Below are 20,477 nucleotides of genomic sequence, written 5' to 3'. Positions count from 1 at the left end.
TAGAATACATTCAAATTACGTAAACTTTATTTGTTAAGATTAAACTGTGAGATCAGAGATTAGAATAGGGACTAACATCCTTGTGCTACCTTAGTTTAAATGCAAATAGAGTCACTGCAAACAGCTAATTAATGTTAAATAATTAAGGGCTGAGGAACAAAACTTGTTTGCAACAGTTTTATCAAATTGTAAGCTTACTAATGTTCTACATGCATTCAAAAAAATGACGTGCAAACATTTTTTTTACATTTACCGGGTGGTATTCATGTAAGTTGTTATAGTTTTATTTGCAGTCTAGAGATATTCACTGCTGAGATTTTTGCCACCACTCTGACACAGGGGAAATTGAGATTATTTTATGTGTACTGCTTAAACCATAGAAAAAACACATTTTAAACTACAGCTACATATTGTTCCAGAAACAGTATCCCATTTTCTCTGGACAATCTACAGACCTCACTTTCAGACATTTTTATTGAGGAACAGAAATATTTATAAATAGACAATGAAAGCTGTTGACAGTGAGGTCTGTGGTTTATCGCAAAATATTGTTTCTGGTAAAAGACACTGCTGTTGAGTTTCTCAAATGTAGTTTATTTGTATTTTTGTTATGTTGTTTGATATTAGAGTGAATTGACATTTGGAATATTTTTTTTTCTGTCATATGTGTGATGGTAAAAGGTCCAGTGATTATTAATTTAATTCTGAGCAACACGTGAATCAGAGTTTATACCCAACACCGTAGCCTTTTAAGTTGTGTGTGATTCATCCTGGCTTCATATGAGTGAAGGAAAAGTCTGCTGAATGTCTAGCACAAGACAATTGTTTTGTTGACGAACCTTGTGAGATGTAACGGAGCTAGCCTCTACGCTAATTTATGCAGTGTAAAATGTCATAGGCTTATGCTAATAATGTTAGCACGTTGGATTTGTGGGTTTTTAGCGAAAGACTATTTGTTTTGTCTGTGAACCTTGTTAGAAATAATGGTGCTTTTAATATTGTGGATATTAAGCCATTGTTTATGTGTGTGTTTTATGTGTGTTAGTTGAATCAATCAAACTTAACTGAACTTCACAGAAACTCAACACACTTGCACAGACACCCCGCAGCCAACTAGCATTTTGAAGGTGTAGTTGCAGAGCAATGCAGGAACACCATCACACAAGTACAAATGCTCAACAGTGCAGGCAACTTGGGTAGGCTATTGCGTAGGCTCTGCAAAATGTCTACATGCAATTTAATCAGCCTATAGAATATATATTCAAATATATATATATATATAGGATGTAATCCTAAATCGTATTTCAGGGTCTCTGCCACTGTTTCTAAATTGTCCTCCTTTTTTTCTCTCCACTCAGACATTCTATCAAAGTGGAACATACCCTACCAGAGGTGGATGAGGATGGCCTGCTGCAGAGAAGCTTGCAGGACGGACTGAGGGAGAACTATGTCAACTCCAACTCCTTCAAGCCCCCATTGGCCCGCTCGCTGCGTATCAAGGAAGAGCTGCTCAGCCAGAAGCACCGCCTCCTGAGTCAACCTGCTGCTCTTTCATTGGCTAATCTAGAGTCAGCCGGCTTGCTCAATCATGCGCAGTCCTACTCCTTACTTGGCCAGAAGGGCTCTTCCTCTTTCTGGGGAAGCAAGGCACACCTCGAAAGCCTGATGAAGCTGAAGCAGGCCAGCGGAGCTCTGAGCGGGGCCCTTAGTGACCTCAAAGACCTGCCTACATTCCTGGAGAATCATCACCACAACCACCACGGAGCCTTCCCCTTCAAAAGTTCCCTCCATCACCACCACAATCAGGTCTCCAAGGCCCAACACCACCACAATGAGGGCAAGAGGGACCAGGGCCACTCACCTCCCGTCGACCTTAAGATCCCACAAGTCCGGGGCATGGATCTCTCCTGGGACTCCCATGCCTCTGAGCTGTATGGCTATGGTGCCATGGGGGTTGGGGGTGGTGGCCATGGGGAGAACACCCTGAGCCGGAAGCTGAGAGCCATCCTGCCCAAGCAGAACCGCCGGGGAGGAAGCCTCGGAAGCCTGCTGGATGGGGCGGCTGACTACTGGAGCTCTGACCTGGACCACTCCAGTTCCGGACCAGCGTACTCCACCTCCGACGTGGAAGGGGACCCGAACTCCAAGCAGCCGAGGAAGAAGAGGGGCCGTTATCGCCAGTACAACAGCGAGATCCTGGAGGAGGCCATAGCAGTAGTGATGAGCGGGAAGATGAGCGTGTCCAAGGCTCAGAACATGTACGGGATCCCACACAGCACCCTGGAGTACAAGGTCAAGGAGCGCATGGGAACCCTGAAGAACCCCCCAAAGAAGAAGCTCAAGCTGATGATGAAGATGGAAGCAGGAGGTCAGGATTTTCCTCTTGCAGAGTCAGAGAACACGCCCACCGCAACCCCACGAGACGACGGCCCGCCGCTGGCAGCTGCTGAGCTCAAGGACAATGTAAAAGAAGAGATTGATGACAATTTCAAACCAATCGACTAAACGACTTACACATGTAAACCTCAGTCAAATGACTAAAGTAATTTGAAAACGGATGGGGCTTTATTTGTGCCAATTTACTTTGCAGTATCTGGGTGAGCACAAACGCAGGGATAACATGAGGAGGATTCTTAAAACAAACTGGAGATAAACAACTAATCGGACGGTTTTTAACAAACGTCGTTTTAACGATGCTGTATAAGCATTTGTTTAGCTTTTATACCCAGGGGCTTAACAAATGCAGCTAAAGACATTAGTTAAATGACAATTGATGAAATTTCCATAAGCATGCTGATAATCCCCAGCCCAAAAACCCAACCCCCCTCTTTTATGAACTTGATACACTGTACCATTGCTGCTTATAAATGCAGCTTGGGCTTTGGACCAATCCAATTTGGGGGGAAAATGAGGGGAAGGTTGAAAATTAACTCCTTAAAAAACTGACAGATTAGTCCCTTTACTGCTCCCCTCTCTCATGGAATACTAGCTGAAAATTGGTAAGTGAACTGTCTATTATATTTGAAGGCAACTGTAAGGTTTAATCATACCATTGATATTCCTCACCAGGGTTCTGAATCAAAACCCATTCTCTTATTGCCAGGTAGCCATGACGCTTTAACTGCAAACCTTTTCTTTCCTCCTTAAGATATTCTGCTAATCTCTGTGCGGACAAAAGCAACATTAACCCGTCCTTTTTGAATGAGAAAAGACACACAAAAGTCATTCAGGGATGCATGTTTGTGAGTTTCGTGGACACTACTGACTTCTATAATCGACTTCTTTTCCTCTATCTTTATCTTTTCATTTGATTTGTTTTGCTTTCTTTTGCACTACACTTTGGGTCTGGCGCTTACAGACCAGGTTACCTCGGCATTGTTGCCCTTGCATCATGCACTTATTATGGTCTGTCTCTGAAGCCCAGTCGCAACCTCGTAATGGGTCAGAGGTGCACATCGCCTGCGTACGCTGATCCATAATCAGATACCAGGAAGCTCTAAAACCCTCTTTTTTTTTTGCCAAGAGACAAGTTGAGGGGAAATGTGATTATGGATCAGCTGTTTTTAAGGCGGAATGCTACCTCATGGACCACCAACAGTGTCTCACTGCTGATCCTAGAAAGCTGAAGCCACCTTCAGGTTGCCCTCCAAATGGTGACCGATGTGAGCTCATCCCATCCATGGAGATCTTACTGGATGAAAGCCTTTTAGGATCAGAATGTGAAACTCTGCTGCTATCCAGTTGATTATCTAGCTCCTATACAAGGCTTTAGCTAGCCTAAGCTAATGAGTTTTAGCTAGTCTGGGCTAACAACAACACATTGCTGATGTTTTTTTGTTTTTTTTTTCTTTTCTAATCAAACTAAGCAGAAGCGGCTTAGGTGACGAGTTATAAAAGAAATTCTTCTCCCTCAAACCTCAGACAGTTTTAACGGCAGTTTACTACAACAATGTGCATTTATAGAGGGGGTCTTCATTTTGGGATGGTGGGTGGGCAATATGCAGTGGGGAGGGGTAGTTGATAGAAGCGAGGGAAAAGCAGATTTAATATATTATAAATTATTATGACTGATGATGTAAAAGCCAATCCGTGATTCTGGATGATTTCTTTTTTCCTCATTTTTAACTCAGGGTAACTGAGACAGATGATGTGGGTTTCAAATATGGTCATTTCCTGTTGGACCTATAGTAGACAGACAGGAGGACAAGACACGCCTCTCACTAATGCTTTGTCTGCCAGAGGGGCCAAGTAAGTAAATATGGCAGCGCCATAGCAGATAGACCTACTACTGAATCATGACAAAGAACAGCAAACATGGACGCTGGGTTTAGGGATCGAACTTATGGCGCTAAACTTCTAAGATAGCACTTTTCAAAAGTAAGCGAAAACACAAGAGAGAAAGAAAGCTGTTTGAGGTTATGCACGTAGTGTAGCTCTTCTCTGGGGGATATGGAGCAGAGAGCGACCAGGAGGGCAGAGACATGGAAGAAAAAAGCTTTAGTGTGTGAAGACTTTCAGAAAGCTGCAGCTTGGACCCAAACTACTCTTTTTTTTCCTCTCGATTACCTCCACGATTTAAAAACAAAAACATAAAAAAAAAAGGAGAAAAAAATGGTCGACAGCTTGAACAAGTTGAGTTTTGTGTAGTGTCGTCTCGTTGTTTTCCCTACCCTCGCCGCTGAAGCACCAGGGATAGAAAAACTATCATCATGTTTTACCATGTGGGGAAAGAATATCCCTCAGAGGACACAGGTGGATAGAAAAAAAATATGCTCTTTTGGTATTTTCCATCAGGAAAAGATTGAAGGAGATGACAAAAGCTTTTTGGTCGTCATGTTTGTGTGCTCTGTGTTAAATGTTGCTCTACGCTCCTAACACTGCCTGGTGCTCACCCAGTCTGTGAGATTTTTAACATGAGAATTGTACCTCTCTGTTTAGACGAAATGATGATGATTCACTCCTTTTGAAATGTATTGTACATTTTATTTATTTGATTTTTTTCTTTGATTATTCTCTTAAAAATGGCATGCACCAGTTTTTTGGGGTTTTTTTGGCTGATTTTGGGGTCGGGCCAATTGAATATATTGTGTTGAGAGGATTTCACCAAAATCTCAACCTCATACTTATTTATGAATGAATCACAATCTAATAAGAATTTGAATCACTGACGACCTGTTGCAAACAATCTTAATTTCCCCCTCTGATGTTATTGGTTATCCACCTTAGCTTTGTAGCTCCCTTGGCTTGATTGGCAGGTATGCATGGCCAATGGGAAAAGCTCCACAAAAGACCCCTGGAAAAAATCTTTGGGGGTCATCATGCATGAAATGCGTCCAACACTGACAATGCTGAGCATTTAAAGTGTCTAAAAGGTTGTTGTGTGCGTTGAGTTGGACCCAGCGAAGGACAATGCACTGATCTGATAGTTAAAACAGGATCAAAGCTCCAGTGTTGGTGGAAAAGCACTTGTTAAGAACACGCCTCTGATGAAAGGCATGATAGCTGCTCACTTAGCCAGCTGTGAATACAGTTTGACAAAACTTGACAAACATTGTGCCCCCTCCCTCTTAAAAAGTAGAACAAAAAGCTTGTTAGTCTGTTCATGTAATGCACGTAAAGCATGGATCTGTGCTAATACAAAAGAAAATATACGTTTAAAAATAGTGTAATTGGCACTTAATGCACAGGTTTGCATGGATAAACTCCAACAGCACTTAGACTGAATTCCCCTGAGAGGGGCGATTCCTAGAGGGCCAAACTATACCTGTGTATAACTCACATTAATCTCTAAATCCTTTCCAAGAAATTCTTGAACTCCTGCTGTACATTTGGCTCTTATTATAAATATGGCAATGCTTTCTAAAAATTTGAATAATTTAAAGTCTTTGAGAATGTCCCATTTTCAGCCTGTTATTATCTACTGAGGTGCATGCCATTTAAGGCATATTTATTTCATTTTATTTGATTTTTCTTGTTTTGTTTTTTTCTTCTTTATTGTCACGTGGTTAACGGCTCCCCCTGTCCGAAAAAGTCCTCCTTCTTGCAACTGAGTCTCACTGCTGTTCTTAAAAACCTCATACTATATTATATACGTAAAGTATATATCTATTTATATACATATATATATTAACAAATACTCACATAATGAATGTAGTGAACAGAAATGAATATTTCAAACTTACAAAACCAGAACAGTCGTCTGCAAAAAAGATTGCACTGTTCATTTTTTAACTGACTGTTGTTTTTATTCTTTTGCTTTTAGTTTCACTTTACGCTGCTTGCATTGGAAACGCAGTCGTTTTCTGACGCGGGCGTGCGACAGTAGCCTTCAGTACTGTAAATGTCTCAGGATCGAGCCAATGGGATGGGCAGCAATATTTGTCAGTCGGAAAATGGCGCAGACTTAACTACCTGTACTAAACGTATATACAAGGGCTGCATGATTAATGGTTAAAGAAAATCACGATCTAGATTTAGGCATCTACACAATCCCACCTCTGAGGGTAAATGATTCTGCCATATCAGCTTTGGAGAGCACACACAAATGCATTTCAAGGCTGACAGATCTCTTCCTGCACCTCCCACTTTGCTTTCAGACAACCAATCATATTAGCCACAAAGCTATCCGTGTGGTCAGACTGGGTTACTGCAGAGAGTGTCCAATTTTCCCGGTTTTGGTCACGGTTGTGTGGGAGGCGGCACAAGCCTCGCCTGCAGCTTTTCTAACATGCACTAAATTTACTGTAAATGTATGTTAGCGCTACCAGAAACATTCAGAGTTTTTCATGCTATTATACGGCTTAGGCGCAGCACCTTAGCGTTTTTGTGCCATGCCTCAGCCGTGTGAACATGAAAACCATGTGGAGAGCGTCCGTACGAGTTGACGCACAGGATAGGACTGCCAGCTATCGAGCTAGCTAGACTTTTGTCGACTAGTCACCCAAACGTCTTAAATCAATCACTGTATGTACTGGTAAAATGGTGTAAATCTAACTGAAGGGGAAGTACTTAGCACATTAGCTCTACAAGTAGAAAGCAGTAACGTCACATAATATCACTGACAAGATCATTTACAAGTCATTCCGTTAGAGCGTCATTTGGAGTTGGCTGTTAATAATACACAAGGATAAGCACTGATAAAACTACGTTCATCACACTAACTGAGTGCCAAATGGCTTGGTAGTTCACTAACACATACAAAAAGATTGTTGCTTAAGTACTATGCCTGTGTTATAAATGTTTATTTTCTATACACTGTGAATCTGTAACATGTAAGTGTTTCTGTCGTAAGCATCTCTGTGATCGTCATCAGTTTATTGGCCTCAAGCAGTGGAAAATATATCAGTAACACGACAAAAGTAGTTAAAACATATTATTGCATTTGTTTGTGAACACACCTGATGCAGTTTACCTGCCCTTCCTGTTGGATCGGGGCGAGAGCATCAGCTGGTTCAGGTATGCTAAAGCACAGGTAACTGGAAAACATGCAGGTAGGGGTGTCTGGATGTAGGAAACCAGGGTCCAGGCTATTAGTACTATTAGCATTAGCAAGCTCTTTTTTGTCAAACAATTAGTGAACTATTCATCGTGACTTTTTAAATTTGTGTATACATGTAGTTTTACAGGGCAGACATTGCCAGGAAAATTAAATGTTCAGACGAAGGCTGTGATATGTGTAAATACTAAAATAATTAACTATAGCAAGTTTTGTCTTCAAGCTTTTTGGGCGTCACACGCAGTAATAATGGGGGACGGCCCCCAAACCCGTTAATAAATTTGTAATGTTGTTTAATATGAGTCCATATGCTTGCTTTGTTTCTTTGTAGGACAAGTTTTACAGACACGAAATGCAATAGTGCAAAAAGCAATAATTTGTTTCGGTTACAAAAGATTTCAGTCCTTTCAAAAAAAAAAAAATCGTGGTTCTCATTTTATCAAGAATCATGCAGCCCTTGTATACACTTATATAATCTATATGTCGACTTGGTCAGCAGAGACCAAGTGCTATACCTCAATCTCAGAATAATGACTCCTTTCTGTGCCTCGTACTTTTATGTATACCTTACCTGGGAGCCTGGCGAAGGGTTAGCCGATACTCTGGGAAATATAGTATCCTCTGCTCTTTCTTTTCTTTTATTATCTGTTAGTTTTTCTTTTCATTGTTTCGCCTCCCTCTTGCAAAGGGAGGAGGGAGGCGCTTCAAGTGTCTGACTGACCAATATTTGCCACCCTACCTCTTTTCAGGTATTTTTTTCGCAACAACAAAACCTTGTAGAAGTAGATAATGGGCAACAGATTGAGGAAAAAGACCCACAGGGACTATTGAACTATTCCTTTTCTTAGCACTGGATGGGGTTGATATGGGAAGGCTACAAACCTCTCATTTCTTCCTCTAAAAGGCAAAACATTTTTTGGATTCAGTCGTCTGGTTTCACCCTGGAGGCGATAAGTCAGGTTGGTCCCACCCTGGCCTGAGAAAGAACAAGGTGTTTTTGTTCACTGAGGGGTTTCTTTTTGGTTTATTGTGTGTTTTTAGGTGTAATATAACTCCAGGTTGAAACTTGACTAGTGGTATTTCTTTTTAAAAAAATTTATGCCTTTTTTTTTTTTTTTTTTTAATTTCTCGCACTCAGAGAAATCAGAGACCCAGAGGGGAGATTGGGGGACAGGTGGACATGTTAACCTTCCTTTATCTGCTGTCTTGTAAAAGAAAAATATATCCAAAATCTTTTACATTGCATTCCAAAAACAACACCACACACCTAGGAAAATGTACCTTTATATGATGAAAATGAAAAAAAGCTATATACTTATGAATATATATGTATTTATTTTACTGTTTTTGCATCTTCAGGTAAACCAATCAATTTTCTTTTACTTTTCAGGTTGGTTTTTTATTTGATTTGATTTTTTTTCCTTCTGAGTGAAAGACTGTCAGAAACATGATAAAAGAAGAAAAAAAAAAGTCGAACATCAACTACTGTAACCTCACTTAGTAGACACCACATGACGTGCCATTTTGTTTCAGGATGGTGTGTGGTGCCACTGGCTACCAGGAAAGAAAGACCCATAATGTATATGATTGCCATGCTCCTCTCTGCCGAGAGGTTTCTTCTGTTTCTTTTTCTGTCACGCTGCATATCTGGTTGTCATTTATACCTCAGGTCCGACCACTTCAAAGCAGCTGATTGTACAATAGAAACACACACAAAGAAGAATCAGGATTTTTAGTACGGCTCGTTTCCAGATTTTTAGATGTAACTGACGGAAGCAGTTTTTGAATAATTGTTGTTTCTTGTCGTCCTTCGTACTGTTATTCTGATGGCATCTTCTTTTCCTTTGTTTGTTTTCTTATAAAAAAGAAAAGACTAATTCTTTAAAAGCCAGAAGCCAGGTTTCTGTGAATACAACGCTGTATTCTCTCTAGCACATACAGCCATGGAAGAGCAGACGCGCACACACACACACACACACACACACACGCACACATATAGAGACATGACGCACCTATAGCAACACACACTCTCCCTCCTCATCAGGTAGCCACACTTTGTGTAGGCGGGTTATATGTATAATTATGAAGCTGGGAGTCTGCCGTTTCTCTTTTAGAAGCAGGTGGGTGTGTTTTGTCCACAGCCTGCAGAACATCAGCCCTGCTGGCTGATTTTGATCTGGCACACTGGGACACTGCAGGCACTGCCTCTGTGAAAATCACTGTTTTGTTTGTTGCTTTCAACAAAGACTGCTCCTTTTTTCTTTTTTTCAAATCAACCTCCCGACCTTCCTGTTACAGGAAGAAAAAAAATTCCTCCATTCAGTCGTTCTTTTCTGTGTGACCAGTGTGTGATGCTGCGTACATTCCTGCAGTTATTCTGTGGCAATTTAACTTTCTCTTCTTACATATTTTCCTTTGACCTGCCTCACCTATTTATGCTGCCGTTTTATTTGAGCTAACTGTGGGAAAAACTTTGACACCTGTGATATTTTGTCTGGCCGCTCAAAAGCACAAACTCTTGATGTTAAATGTACTGCAACCACCATTTAAAATAATGCGAGAAATTGAATTTAGAGGTGTTGTAAATTTACAATCTTGTTGGCAGCCATGTCCTTTTGACAAAACATGGTTTAATTCATATTTCAAAATTTCACTGAAGGACATTTTCTTTATTTCCTAGTTTGAAGAATGAAATACAGCATTATGCATCTTCTAGTTAAGGGACTGTTCTTTACTTGTCCGAGCAGGGGGGGTGAATATTTTTCCTTGAGCCTCCCTGAGTGACTCTGAAAAATGCACAACCCTTCCCCTACAATAAATTAGTTATTAGATTTTTGAAACTTACCCTTTGGTATTTTAAAAGTTAAAAGTTGAAGACAAAATCCTGGAGTTAGTTTGTGCAAATGGTTTAGTTTCGGCCAAATTTTAAATGAGACGTAGATTAAAGGGATTTTGACGAAATATCACAATTTTAAGCGTAGATTTGATCGTGGATATTTTTCTGACAGAAGCGTTTGTAACACATAATGTGTTCAAGGACCATTGGAAATTTAAAAGTCAAATGAGAATCTCTGTTTTCACAGTACCTGGCTATGATAAATAAAATAAATAGCGTAATCTTGGTGATTTTTAATTAAAATATTCATGTTTTCTTTAAAAATCTAGGAGAAAATAATTCCAAATTACGAGCATTTAAAGTTGTATATCCCAAATAAACATAAGTTCCTAGATCTTAAAAAAATTATTTGACATGCCCCCTCCCCCCCCTTTACACCACCCCTCTCTGCCTCATAAGTAATGAACAGTCCCTAAGAAAGACACTGCTCCCACATTGTGTCTTGTTGCTGCATTGCATGCTGGTCTAACAAGGCTGCTGTTGCTTTAGAAAATAAAGACCTAATCTCCTAAAGACACAAGCAAAAGTACAAGCTACAAAATAAATGCAGGAATAAAAAGAACACCACTAGTAGCTATATATACTGGGTCAGGTTCCCCGTCCAGAGTCTTGAACTCAAGTTGCTTTTCAGTAAATTGTCAAGGAGTAGGCTTAAATCCCCCTCTGAGAAACTGCCTGGTGTGTTTGTGGATGGATTTTTCTTCTAACTGCATATTCAAGAAGACCGTTTCTGCCTTGCAACAAGATCCATCTTCCTCTGAGTGCAGTTTTAAAGATAATAATCAGCGCATCTACTGACAGTTACAATTTGCCTCGTGTGTCATAAGCTTTGCCATGCTGTTGTTTTTTCCCCCAGACGTTTGTCAAAGCGGCGCTAACAGATCTGTTCAAATGTGCATCTCTTTTGGAGTGCGATGCCAAGTGTTGTAAATGTCAAAGCATTTGTGAGGATGTGACAAGCAGTCGCTCAGTAGCAGTCTGGCTTTGAAAGCCGAGTACGGATCTTAAAGGCCAGACACGCCCCTGGAAAGATGCTCATCTGCGGCAATCAACACAACACACACCTTCACTCCCTTCGGTTAGAAGTTACAAAACAAGAAATTTGGAGAAAGTGTAAATTGTGGAACCCGGAGCGCAATAATTTGACAAATGTAGAAGTTGTCACGTCAGACGGTCATGGTTTGAACCATAATTTTATGTTACAACTCAGATAAGGTTACCTATTAGTCCAAACGGTCTGGAAACAAGATCAGGATTTTGATGACTACACCCTGAATATGGTGTTTACAGTATTTCCTTACGTGAGTGTTTTGAAAATAAGTAAATCAACACTTTTACAGCCAGATTTTGAATATTTTTATGGGCTGAATGTGTTTTCAATTGCTAATTGCAGCTTTTATGCAGAACTGCTGATTTCCAAATTCCCGTCTATGCTCAAAAATCTACTACATGGACCACACTCAACTTCTTATTCGCATTCAATCTGATGGTGCCGCCACGAATAGGTGATTATATATTTGTTGTTCTTCAATCAGTGGAATCAAGAGTGCCTTTTGAAGACTCTAATCACAAACTCAAATCTAATCGTGAAGGGTTGGTTTTTTAATCACGTATAATCTAACCACCCTAGTGAAATCACAGAGCGGTTGCTTCGAGAGCAACATTTTCCTGTCGAGGCAAAAATGTCACGTGAGATTCAGGTCAAATTTGTCAGCTTAAATTCCCAGCCCCCCCCCCGCTCTGTGATTATGTAGCTCTGTGAAAGGCTCGCAGCAGACATTTTCTCACACTGGCTGTTCTCGCCTCCGACGAGCCTGCGGTGCTGGCGTGCGTCTCACCCCTCCGCCTCGGCAGAAAGCCTTCTTACAGATGGCAGTCAGATAGACATGGCAGTCTGAGGAGGTGGATGGTAGTGCGAGGATGAAATCTAAGTGAAGTACAGCAGAATAAAGGCCGCTGAAGGTCGCCATCCCCACCCCCACGCCACAGTTAAACAACAGGCTTTTAATGGAACGATGCTGAAATTCACTTCACGAGCCAACGTTACTTCGGCACGTTGCGTCTACGATTAAAAGGAGCCACAGTTAGTCTGAAACTCAACTTAGAGATAGAAAGGGGATCATTAGAGACAAAATATCGACCTGATGTGCAGAAATTTAGAAATTCAAACACGGCTGTGCGAAAGAAATCTGGTCAAAATGCTCTGTGATAGAGTGCATTTCATGAGGTGCCCTTGTGTGTTGCCATGACAATCTTGCAGCATTGTTCCCATGTGGAGGTGTGTCTGGCCCTTTAGAGCCACCTACATGGACCAGCTGGTCTCTGTTGCTCTGAACTCAAACCCAGCTCTACTGATACTCCTGCATTCGCTCACGAACATGGAGGTTTCAAGTTAAGTTCGGAGATTTAGCAGAGCTGATGCAGTCTTGTTGCAAAAAATACATAACGTGTAGATGCTGCTTCAAGTGTTGATTCTTCGGGTTTTGTCTAGCGCTTCTTTGTTTCAAAGGAAATGCTGTTGACAGATGATTTTACAAAATCTTTGTCCAACACTGGTGAACAAATATTTACCACAATATGTCTGTTATCCTCTTGTCGTGTCCTCTTTACCTTCGTTAAACTTCCAGCAAGATTCTTTATTTGTCCTGCTCTCTTTTATATCTATGTGAGAGCATCTGAGAGCATGTATTTGTCCTTCTCCTTGCTCGTCTCTGAGATGCTCTCTGTTGTTTCTGCTACCTCAGTCTGTCACATGGACTTGCCTGTAGGGATCTTATCAGGTGCCGACTGCTAAACTAAAGCGTAGTCCGTTTTTGCTGGTGAAGAAGCATTTCATAGCATCTCTAGGCCTTTTAAAGTTTTGATTTGAGGTCAGCTGTGGTTTGAGCAGTTTGGATGAAAGCTAAATGACACAAAAGTTAGCTGGATGATTTTGTCAGGCCTCCCACTGGCAGTACTCAAAGTCCGCTGATTGTTTGCCAACCACTGAGATCTCATCTTCTTGTTATTCCTCTCAGAAATGTGTCAGGTCTTGATTGTCCTGTCACTCAAAAGTGTGAGGTTTCTGGAGATACGCCGCGATGCTGCTGCACTGCTGTAGGTGGCTGGGTAGGGCCACACATCTCCTTCCATACCTCTGTAAACGTTTGATTTTATTGTCACTTTCTTTGATGAAAAGTCATAAACCCCTTCCTTCCCCTTCACCTCTGCGCCCTAACTATTCGTCATCCTCTCGGCATCCTTGGGCAGTGGAGCGTGAGCACCTTGGGGCTGACAGGCCCTCGTTTATCCCAGGAGAGATGGGGTGTTCCTGGGCAGCCCCAGGTCCTTCACCTCTCATCAGGCCTTTTCATAAACCTCACCACCGCCTCTTGGGATTGTCTACACAAACCAGAGGCCTCAGAACACAGTCTTCCCTTTTCTTTTTCTTTTTTCTTTTTTCACAGAGGCTTTGCCACGCTTCCCTCTGACGAGGAACTTGCAGATTTAGATTTTTTTAAAGACAGGGCTTGTGGTTCTTTCAGCAACAAGGGGGATCATTATCCTCTGCAATATTGAGAACTGTTTCTAGAGAAGAAAATAAACAACAACACACTAACATACTACATACATACAGTATGTTTGGCAGTCGGTTAATGTTGCAGTCTTGGTGAAAATTTCATGAACTCTCTCAGCTAAAGAGACTTAATATTTTAAAGGTTTGGCCGTTAATGTTGTATGATGTCTCTGATCTCTTGTTTTGATGTTTCAGGGTAACGGGCTCGTGCTTGACTTTAAGTTTCTGTATTTAAAAACAGAAAAATAGAAAAAAAAAATCGTCTAATGAGCGGGGTTGTGTTTTGTTGAATTGCCAGTGCTTTGCTGTGATCCTCTTGTAGCTTCTTTTTGCAGTCTTTCGAATTCTGACGTCTTCTACATTTGAACTTTGGTGTCTTTGACGACCACGTACCTTCTCTGTTACTTATCAGTTGTGAAGTCTACACTACATGCAGATAACCACACCAGCCAGTGTATTTATAGTCGAGCTGAGGAGCAACACTGGCTTGTGAGCACGATCGATAGTCAGGTCAGACAGACCGGAACTCGATGAGCGGATATCGGAGTTCAGTCCTCAGCCAGGAAGTTTGGCAGTACAGAAGATTAAATGTCATGCAGATGATTCCCACTGCCAAAACAGAAGCTATTCAGAAACTCCTTCATGGAACACCTCAAACGCATCTGGCGGACGTTGACTCGTGAAAGCCAGAACATCACTTAAAAGGGTCTTTGAAAAGCCTTTTTTTTATTATTTTTGACTGATTCTGTACATTATTTTCAGCCAAATACTTTTTTCAGTGCTTTATAAAACAGCAAGGATTGTAAATATGATTAACTCTTAGCAAGGGAAGGCTCATGCAGAGCTCACTTAACGATCCACCTCGTTGGTCCTCTGGAGATCTAACCTACAAGACTTGGACTGTTGCCTTCCCAAATGTCAAAATTAAGAAAAGCTGCTCGCAGAAACAAGAAAACGAGCGTTTTGACTGAACATGTGTTTGGGAAAGTAACGCTGAGTGTTTGTTCTTTCTTTCAGTCTTTGATAATGTTTTCCATCTTGGTGTTTCTTGGTGTGCAAAAATGTAAAGAAGAAGAAAAAAAAAAACTTACAACACAGAATACCTCAGAAAAGAAATCCATGTAACCTTGACAACCTCCACATATTGTCAGATCCTGACCATCAACACTCATCTCCCGGGCACTTTCATCTCCTGTTCTTTGTCTTTGTTTCCCCTCTTGCTTCTTTTGCCATGCAGTGCGTAGCACCCAGTGGAGGTTCCATAGCTTTTTATACCGCTTTGGTTTCACATCCTCATATGTGTTGTCTTTTGATTTGTGAACATTCTTGGTCTCGAACCTTTCGCAGCCCACTTTGCGTTCCTCATTTAAAGACGCAAAGAAGGTCGTTTTCAAGACAATTCCATGCATCACAATTTACAAACAGCTCGGAAAGATCCGCTAAAGATACTCTCAGAATCCCTTCAAAAGGAGGGGTTGCACCAAAACAAACAAATCCTCCCGTCTTGATTTTAAAAGTGGGTTTGCTGAAAGACTGAAGGCCAATATGTGGAACACTTGAAACCACACAGTCCCTACGTTGTTCCTTTTCCATACCTCTTTATCTACTTATCTCTTATCTCTTTATCGTTGTTAAAAACTGAATGTAAAAAAAGGCAAACACAACTAACCTCTAATTTAACTATACATATTAAAGAATAAGAAATACTCTATATGTGCACATAGATATACCTATACAAGCCCAACACAGACACAAACACAAATGCATATGTATATACAAATCTCTAATGTCATATACTTTTATCTTGAAAAGGAAGAGGATGAGCCTTTTCCATTAATGATTCAGGGAAACAATACAGAAGTCCAGTGCAGTATGTTAGGTAAAATCACTCCCACTCTGTTGCTTCTGGTGTTCGTTTTCTTACTCTGTTCTTGCTTGTTATTTCCCCATGATGTAGCATAGGACAAAGGGGCAGGGCGGCTTGAGTTTTTTGTTAACAGAAGGAGAAGTAGTGGAACTAGGATCTAGTGTAGTTGTAGTCTTTTCGAGCCTGATTCTGTGAAAACGGGGGAGGGGGACGGGCGGGAGGGTTTTTTTTCTAAAGCGGACACTGTAAAGACAGTATATTTATGAAGATGACTTGGGCGCAAGAGTCACAGTGGGGGGTTTGAAGGGTTGGGGGGAGGGGGTCTTCAGGACAGTTGTACATAGAACTGCTTTACCCATCAACCCTTGCCTGTCTTTTTCACAGGTGAGGTGGAACTGTATATTGAAGGCACTGAGAAGCAACAGTTTGTGTGTTTTTATGTCTAGAAAAGTAAAGACTGTTTTAAATGAAGGAAGTGGAGGGGGGTGATGATCCTGTTCAGGTTCTCTACTGAACCCGACAGACAGTGAAGTCGTTAGAAAACGCATCTCCCTCGAGCTTTGCCGGGAGCGACGGACGGTTTCGTGAACGTTGACCCTCTCGATATTTTTGCATGCTGGTGTACATACCCCTGTATCAGTCCTTTTGTTTGAAGAGGCTGGTTAAATCCAAAAGCGCTTTTTGGATGTTGTCCGCAGGACAGATTCTGATGTTTTGAATATGAAATATTGCCCCTAAGAAAAAAAAAAATCCCTTTCCTGAGAAGAAGGAGCACCTAAGGTGTTTGTTTGTCACTGCAACAGCTTTCGTAGTGGTTTTTGGCTAAAGCTCTTTTTCAATCATTTTTTCCTTGTGTAAAGTAACAAAAAAAGTATGTATGAGTGTGAATCTGTGTGGCTGTGTAAGAAATAATGTGAAAAGCTTGCTCTTTTTGATTTTCCTCAGTTTTTCTTCAACCATATTCTAGCCTCAGAGCTGTTTTTAGGAACATTAATCTACCTGTGCTCTTATAGTAACTCAATGGAACAGTGTACAAGTTTGAATAATTGCATCTCTGAACGTATCCTGGCTGTCTGTAGGAAAAGACGCCTCTCTCTGGGCGCCTCACAGCCCCAAATTACATCACCCACACACCCTCAGGGACCCCCGACAACACTGCTCTCACTCTTATTCAGGTACTTAATCTACACCGAGTCCTAGCAGTGATCAACCTTAACTATGGTTTATTTTATTAGCCTGTTCCTATGAAGACAAAAATTACCACCAAAATCTTAAATAATTAGAAGCGTTTTTTCTTACCCACAGAGTTTTGTTATTTTGTGTTCTAGCCATGGGATTTCTTCTCTCTTTCTATCCTTTAGCTGTCTATTTTTCGATCTCTGAATATTTTTTAGTATCTTATGAATGTCAATCTTCTTCTCAGTTCAGGACTGCTGAGTCTTTGTTAGCACTCTGTTCTCTCTCTGACTTGTGTCAGGTGCCATGGCTTTTACTCTGTGCCGAGCATCGATGCATGCATCTGGTATTGTGTGGCTACAAAGCTCCAACGTAACACTGACTTGCACCAAGCCAACCTCTTAAAAGAAACATTTCATACAAGTGCACAAAACAGTGGTTTGGCTTTAAATAGTATTTTAAGCCTCCACAATCCTTCATACACTATGTTGGTTTATGTTCAGGTATTAAGTGCAAAGTTTTTTTCTCTCCGTCGCTATTGGAGTTAAACGCAACACAGAGGAATGTGACAGATCTGCCTTCAGTTCTTCTTACGCTTCAGGGAAAACTTAGTAAGCCTCTCTCAACGCAACGTAAACCAGGAAAATGTGGGAGCTCAGTTGAACGTTGTGTGATCAAACTGGCAGAACTGTAGAGCTGTGAAGGAACAAGGAGAGACAAACTGGAGCAGCAAGATCTGCTTTACAGTTTTCAGTGACATTGTTCTCATTTGTTCTGTGCCGTGATTGGTGGAAACCTCTGCTGTATGTTGCTAAGTGTCTGTGTTGCCGCACACAGCTTGGTCGATGCCATGGATTTTGGAAGTCCTCTGGCTTCAGAGTCTGTATGTCACGAAGAACTAGTCATGCAAAAGCAGTCATGTATTGGCCCGGTCGGGACAACAGGAGTGTATTTTGCCTACATTTTGTACCTCTTACAACAATCAAATCAGTGACGTTTGGTGAGAACTGTGTAAAGACTCTTAAAAAATAAGTTGTATTTCATGTTGTAAGAACTCTTAAGATTACTTTTTACATTCCTGATGTTGGTTTTGGTAGTAACCTGATTTTGTTGTGATAGACATAGCTCTGATTGGGTTGGAAATATTTGGGTAGACGCAGGAAGTGTTGTCCAGGGGTTTGGACTCTAGTTTGGGTAGAACAACAAACCTCTTCTCTTCTTCTGTCTTGATTTTTGTCCTGCTGAGGTTTCTAACGTTTCGTAATCTCACCTCGGTTCTTAACGGGTGGCTGGACGCCCCGCTGCAGGGCCTGCTGGGCGTTTTCCTCTTTTCCGCTGAGATTTTGTTTTTGGGTTTGACGATATACCTCATTCCTTCAGTCCAGCGGGCCCTAGGGGGCGCTGTGCCAATGCTCAGGACGCCCAAGCCCCCTTTCACGATTTGGTCCCACTTGGACTGTACCTCTCACAAACACATATAAATACGCATACACCTACACACACAGAGACACACAGACACACACACAGGTTCTCCAAATACCCCCAATGGACCTCATTTTTTCAATATCTACTGTTTACAGTTTGACAAAAAAATTGTATAATTTAAAAAATATTTTTCTCATATTGTAGTTTTATTTATGTACAATAATTTTTTGTTTTCGTTCTTATTTTGTACCTTGTGAGTTGGACTTTTATTCTTCTAGGCTTATATTATCGATGTCTGTAAATGAGCACTTAACAAGGATCACAATAATTGGTTTTAGTTTGATTGACTGCACTATTTTATTTTTCTCTTTCTCTCCCTGTTTTGAATGCTAAATCTGATTTTCTGATTGGGCTGATAAATAATAAATTGTCTCATAATGTCTGTGATTTTTTTGACAAAAAGATGAAAGATGATGATTTGATTTACTACTTTTTTTTTTTTAAAACTTCGTTTTGCATTGAACGTCAGGCGACGCTGATTAGATCTGTCTTTGTGCATGTGTAAAATATTTTACTGGTTATGTTATATTCAATTTGGTAAAAAAGAAAATTGCCATTTTTGCCACACATTTCAGCTGTAATGTTGTGTAAGGTAGTATTCACTGGATGCTAGAACCTTCTTTTCAAAACCACTATTCTTCTAATAAATTTTGTTGTGAAAATAAAACGTCGGTCTCATTTGTGTTTATTCATTTACATATGTATTACTGACTGGTGTTCTTACGCTGAGGACGTTACAGGTGTGTTTCTACTATGAGACAACAGACATACATCTAGTCCGCCATTCCTCACTGCATGCATCAAGGGCCAAGGCACATGGTTGACCTCTGACTCTTTCCTTCCCTGGGTTAACAGCCTGGATAAGCAAAAGGTCCTCAAAGGTTAAGTACCGCCCCTCTGAGGGGAAAAACCAGGAAGTAAACACAGCATCCATCTCACTAACAGACTCAACCCCTTACTAGAGGTGTCAACACAACAGAGAGGCTCTTTTTTACAAGTTAAAGTCCTGCACAATAACACTAAACCTTTTGAAGTGTTACATTATTGATGCAAACATATATATAAGATAGGGTTGCAGCGATATACCGGTTTAAAAGATGTACAGTGATACGAAAATTGACAATTATAATTAGTGATGCATGGTATACTGGTACCAACGGTAGACCGCAGTACTAAAACACCATGGTACATATGATACCATAATGTTGGAGTACGATAGTACTACGGTACCTCATGGTACCACTACTGTGGGATAAGTTCAAAGTCCAATCCCAAGAGGGTGAGTGTCCATGTGCCGTCCAATAACGGCGCGTGCTGGCCAACCGGCACTCGATATGCCGCTCCAGTGGTTTGTTTTCCAGTGACATGTCAGGCATTAGCTGAGCTACTGAGTACCTTTAAGCAGTGAAAGTTATTATTTATTTCTTTTTACTTGTAGGCTACTTTTGTTTATATATGCTACAGTGATTTGTAGGGGTATAACGATACATCGATCCACATCGATACACGATCCGATTACATCGACGCAAAATGAAAACATCGATCCATATCGTCATCTTAAAGATAAAGATAAAGATAAATCATATTCTAGTTGTTTTTGTGAGTTGATGTAAATAATTGTGTTAGATGGGCATATGATATCGCGTCATATCGATCACAGGCTACTGAATCAAATCGAATCGAATCAAAATTGCATCATGACAGACTTCGTGATATCGGCAAACATCGTATTGTCATCCAAACAAATCGATATAATATCGTATTGTGATGAAGCTGGTGATTTACACCCCTAGTGATTTGTTTTCCACTACAGAGCTCTACAGTGCGAGCATTTTACTCGCATTTGCGGTTAAAAATAGTTTTGTGCGAGCAAAAGAAATCATTCAGGAGTACGCTGTGCGAGTACAGATTTCAACCAGCAGCAGAAACAAAAGGCGAATCCTGACGGTTGTGGGTTGAACGGGGGTCACAGACAGGAATACAGCGGAGCACTATGGCCACG

The 20,477-nt window shown here is 40.9% G+C and overlaps 1 protein-coding gene across 2 annotated transcripts in view; it reads left to right on the top strand.

The window, feature by feature from the left end:
- lcor (ligand dependent nuclear receptor corepressor) overlaps positions 1 to 8,621 on the top strand; it is a 120,233-nt gene extending 111,612 nt beyond the window's left edge. For both annotated transcript variants that reach the window (XM_049570795.1, XM_049570802.1), the window contains exon 7: positions 1,359 to 8,621. In XM_049570795.1, coding sequence (XP_049426752.1) covers positions 1,359 to 2,505 — 1,147 coding nt within the window. In that variant the 3' untranslated portion in view covers positions 2,506 to 8,621. The remainder of the gene's footprint in view (positions 1 to 1,358) is intronic.
- Positions 8,622 to 20,477: the final 11,856 nt, after the last annotated feature.

The sequence above is a fragment of the Epinephelus fuscoguttatus genome, linkage group LG3 (assembly GCF_011397635.1).
Source record: "Epinephelus fuscoguttatus linkage group LG3, E.fuscoguttatus.final_Chr_v1".
NCBI classification, from domain to species: domain Eukaryota; kingdom Metazoa; phylum Chordata; class Actinopteri; order Perciformes; family Serranidae; genus Epinephelus; species Epinephelus fuscoguttatus.
The sequence above is the reverse complement of the archived record's forward strand: the minus strand, read 5'-3'. Positions and strand labels throughout refer to the sequence as shown.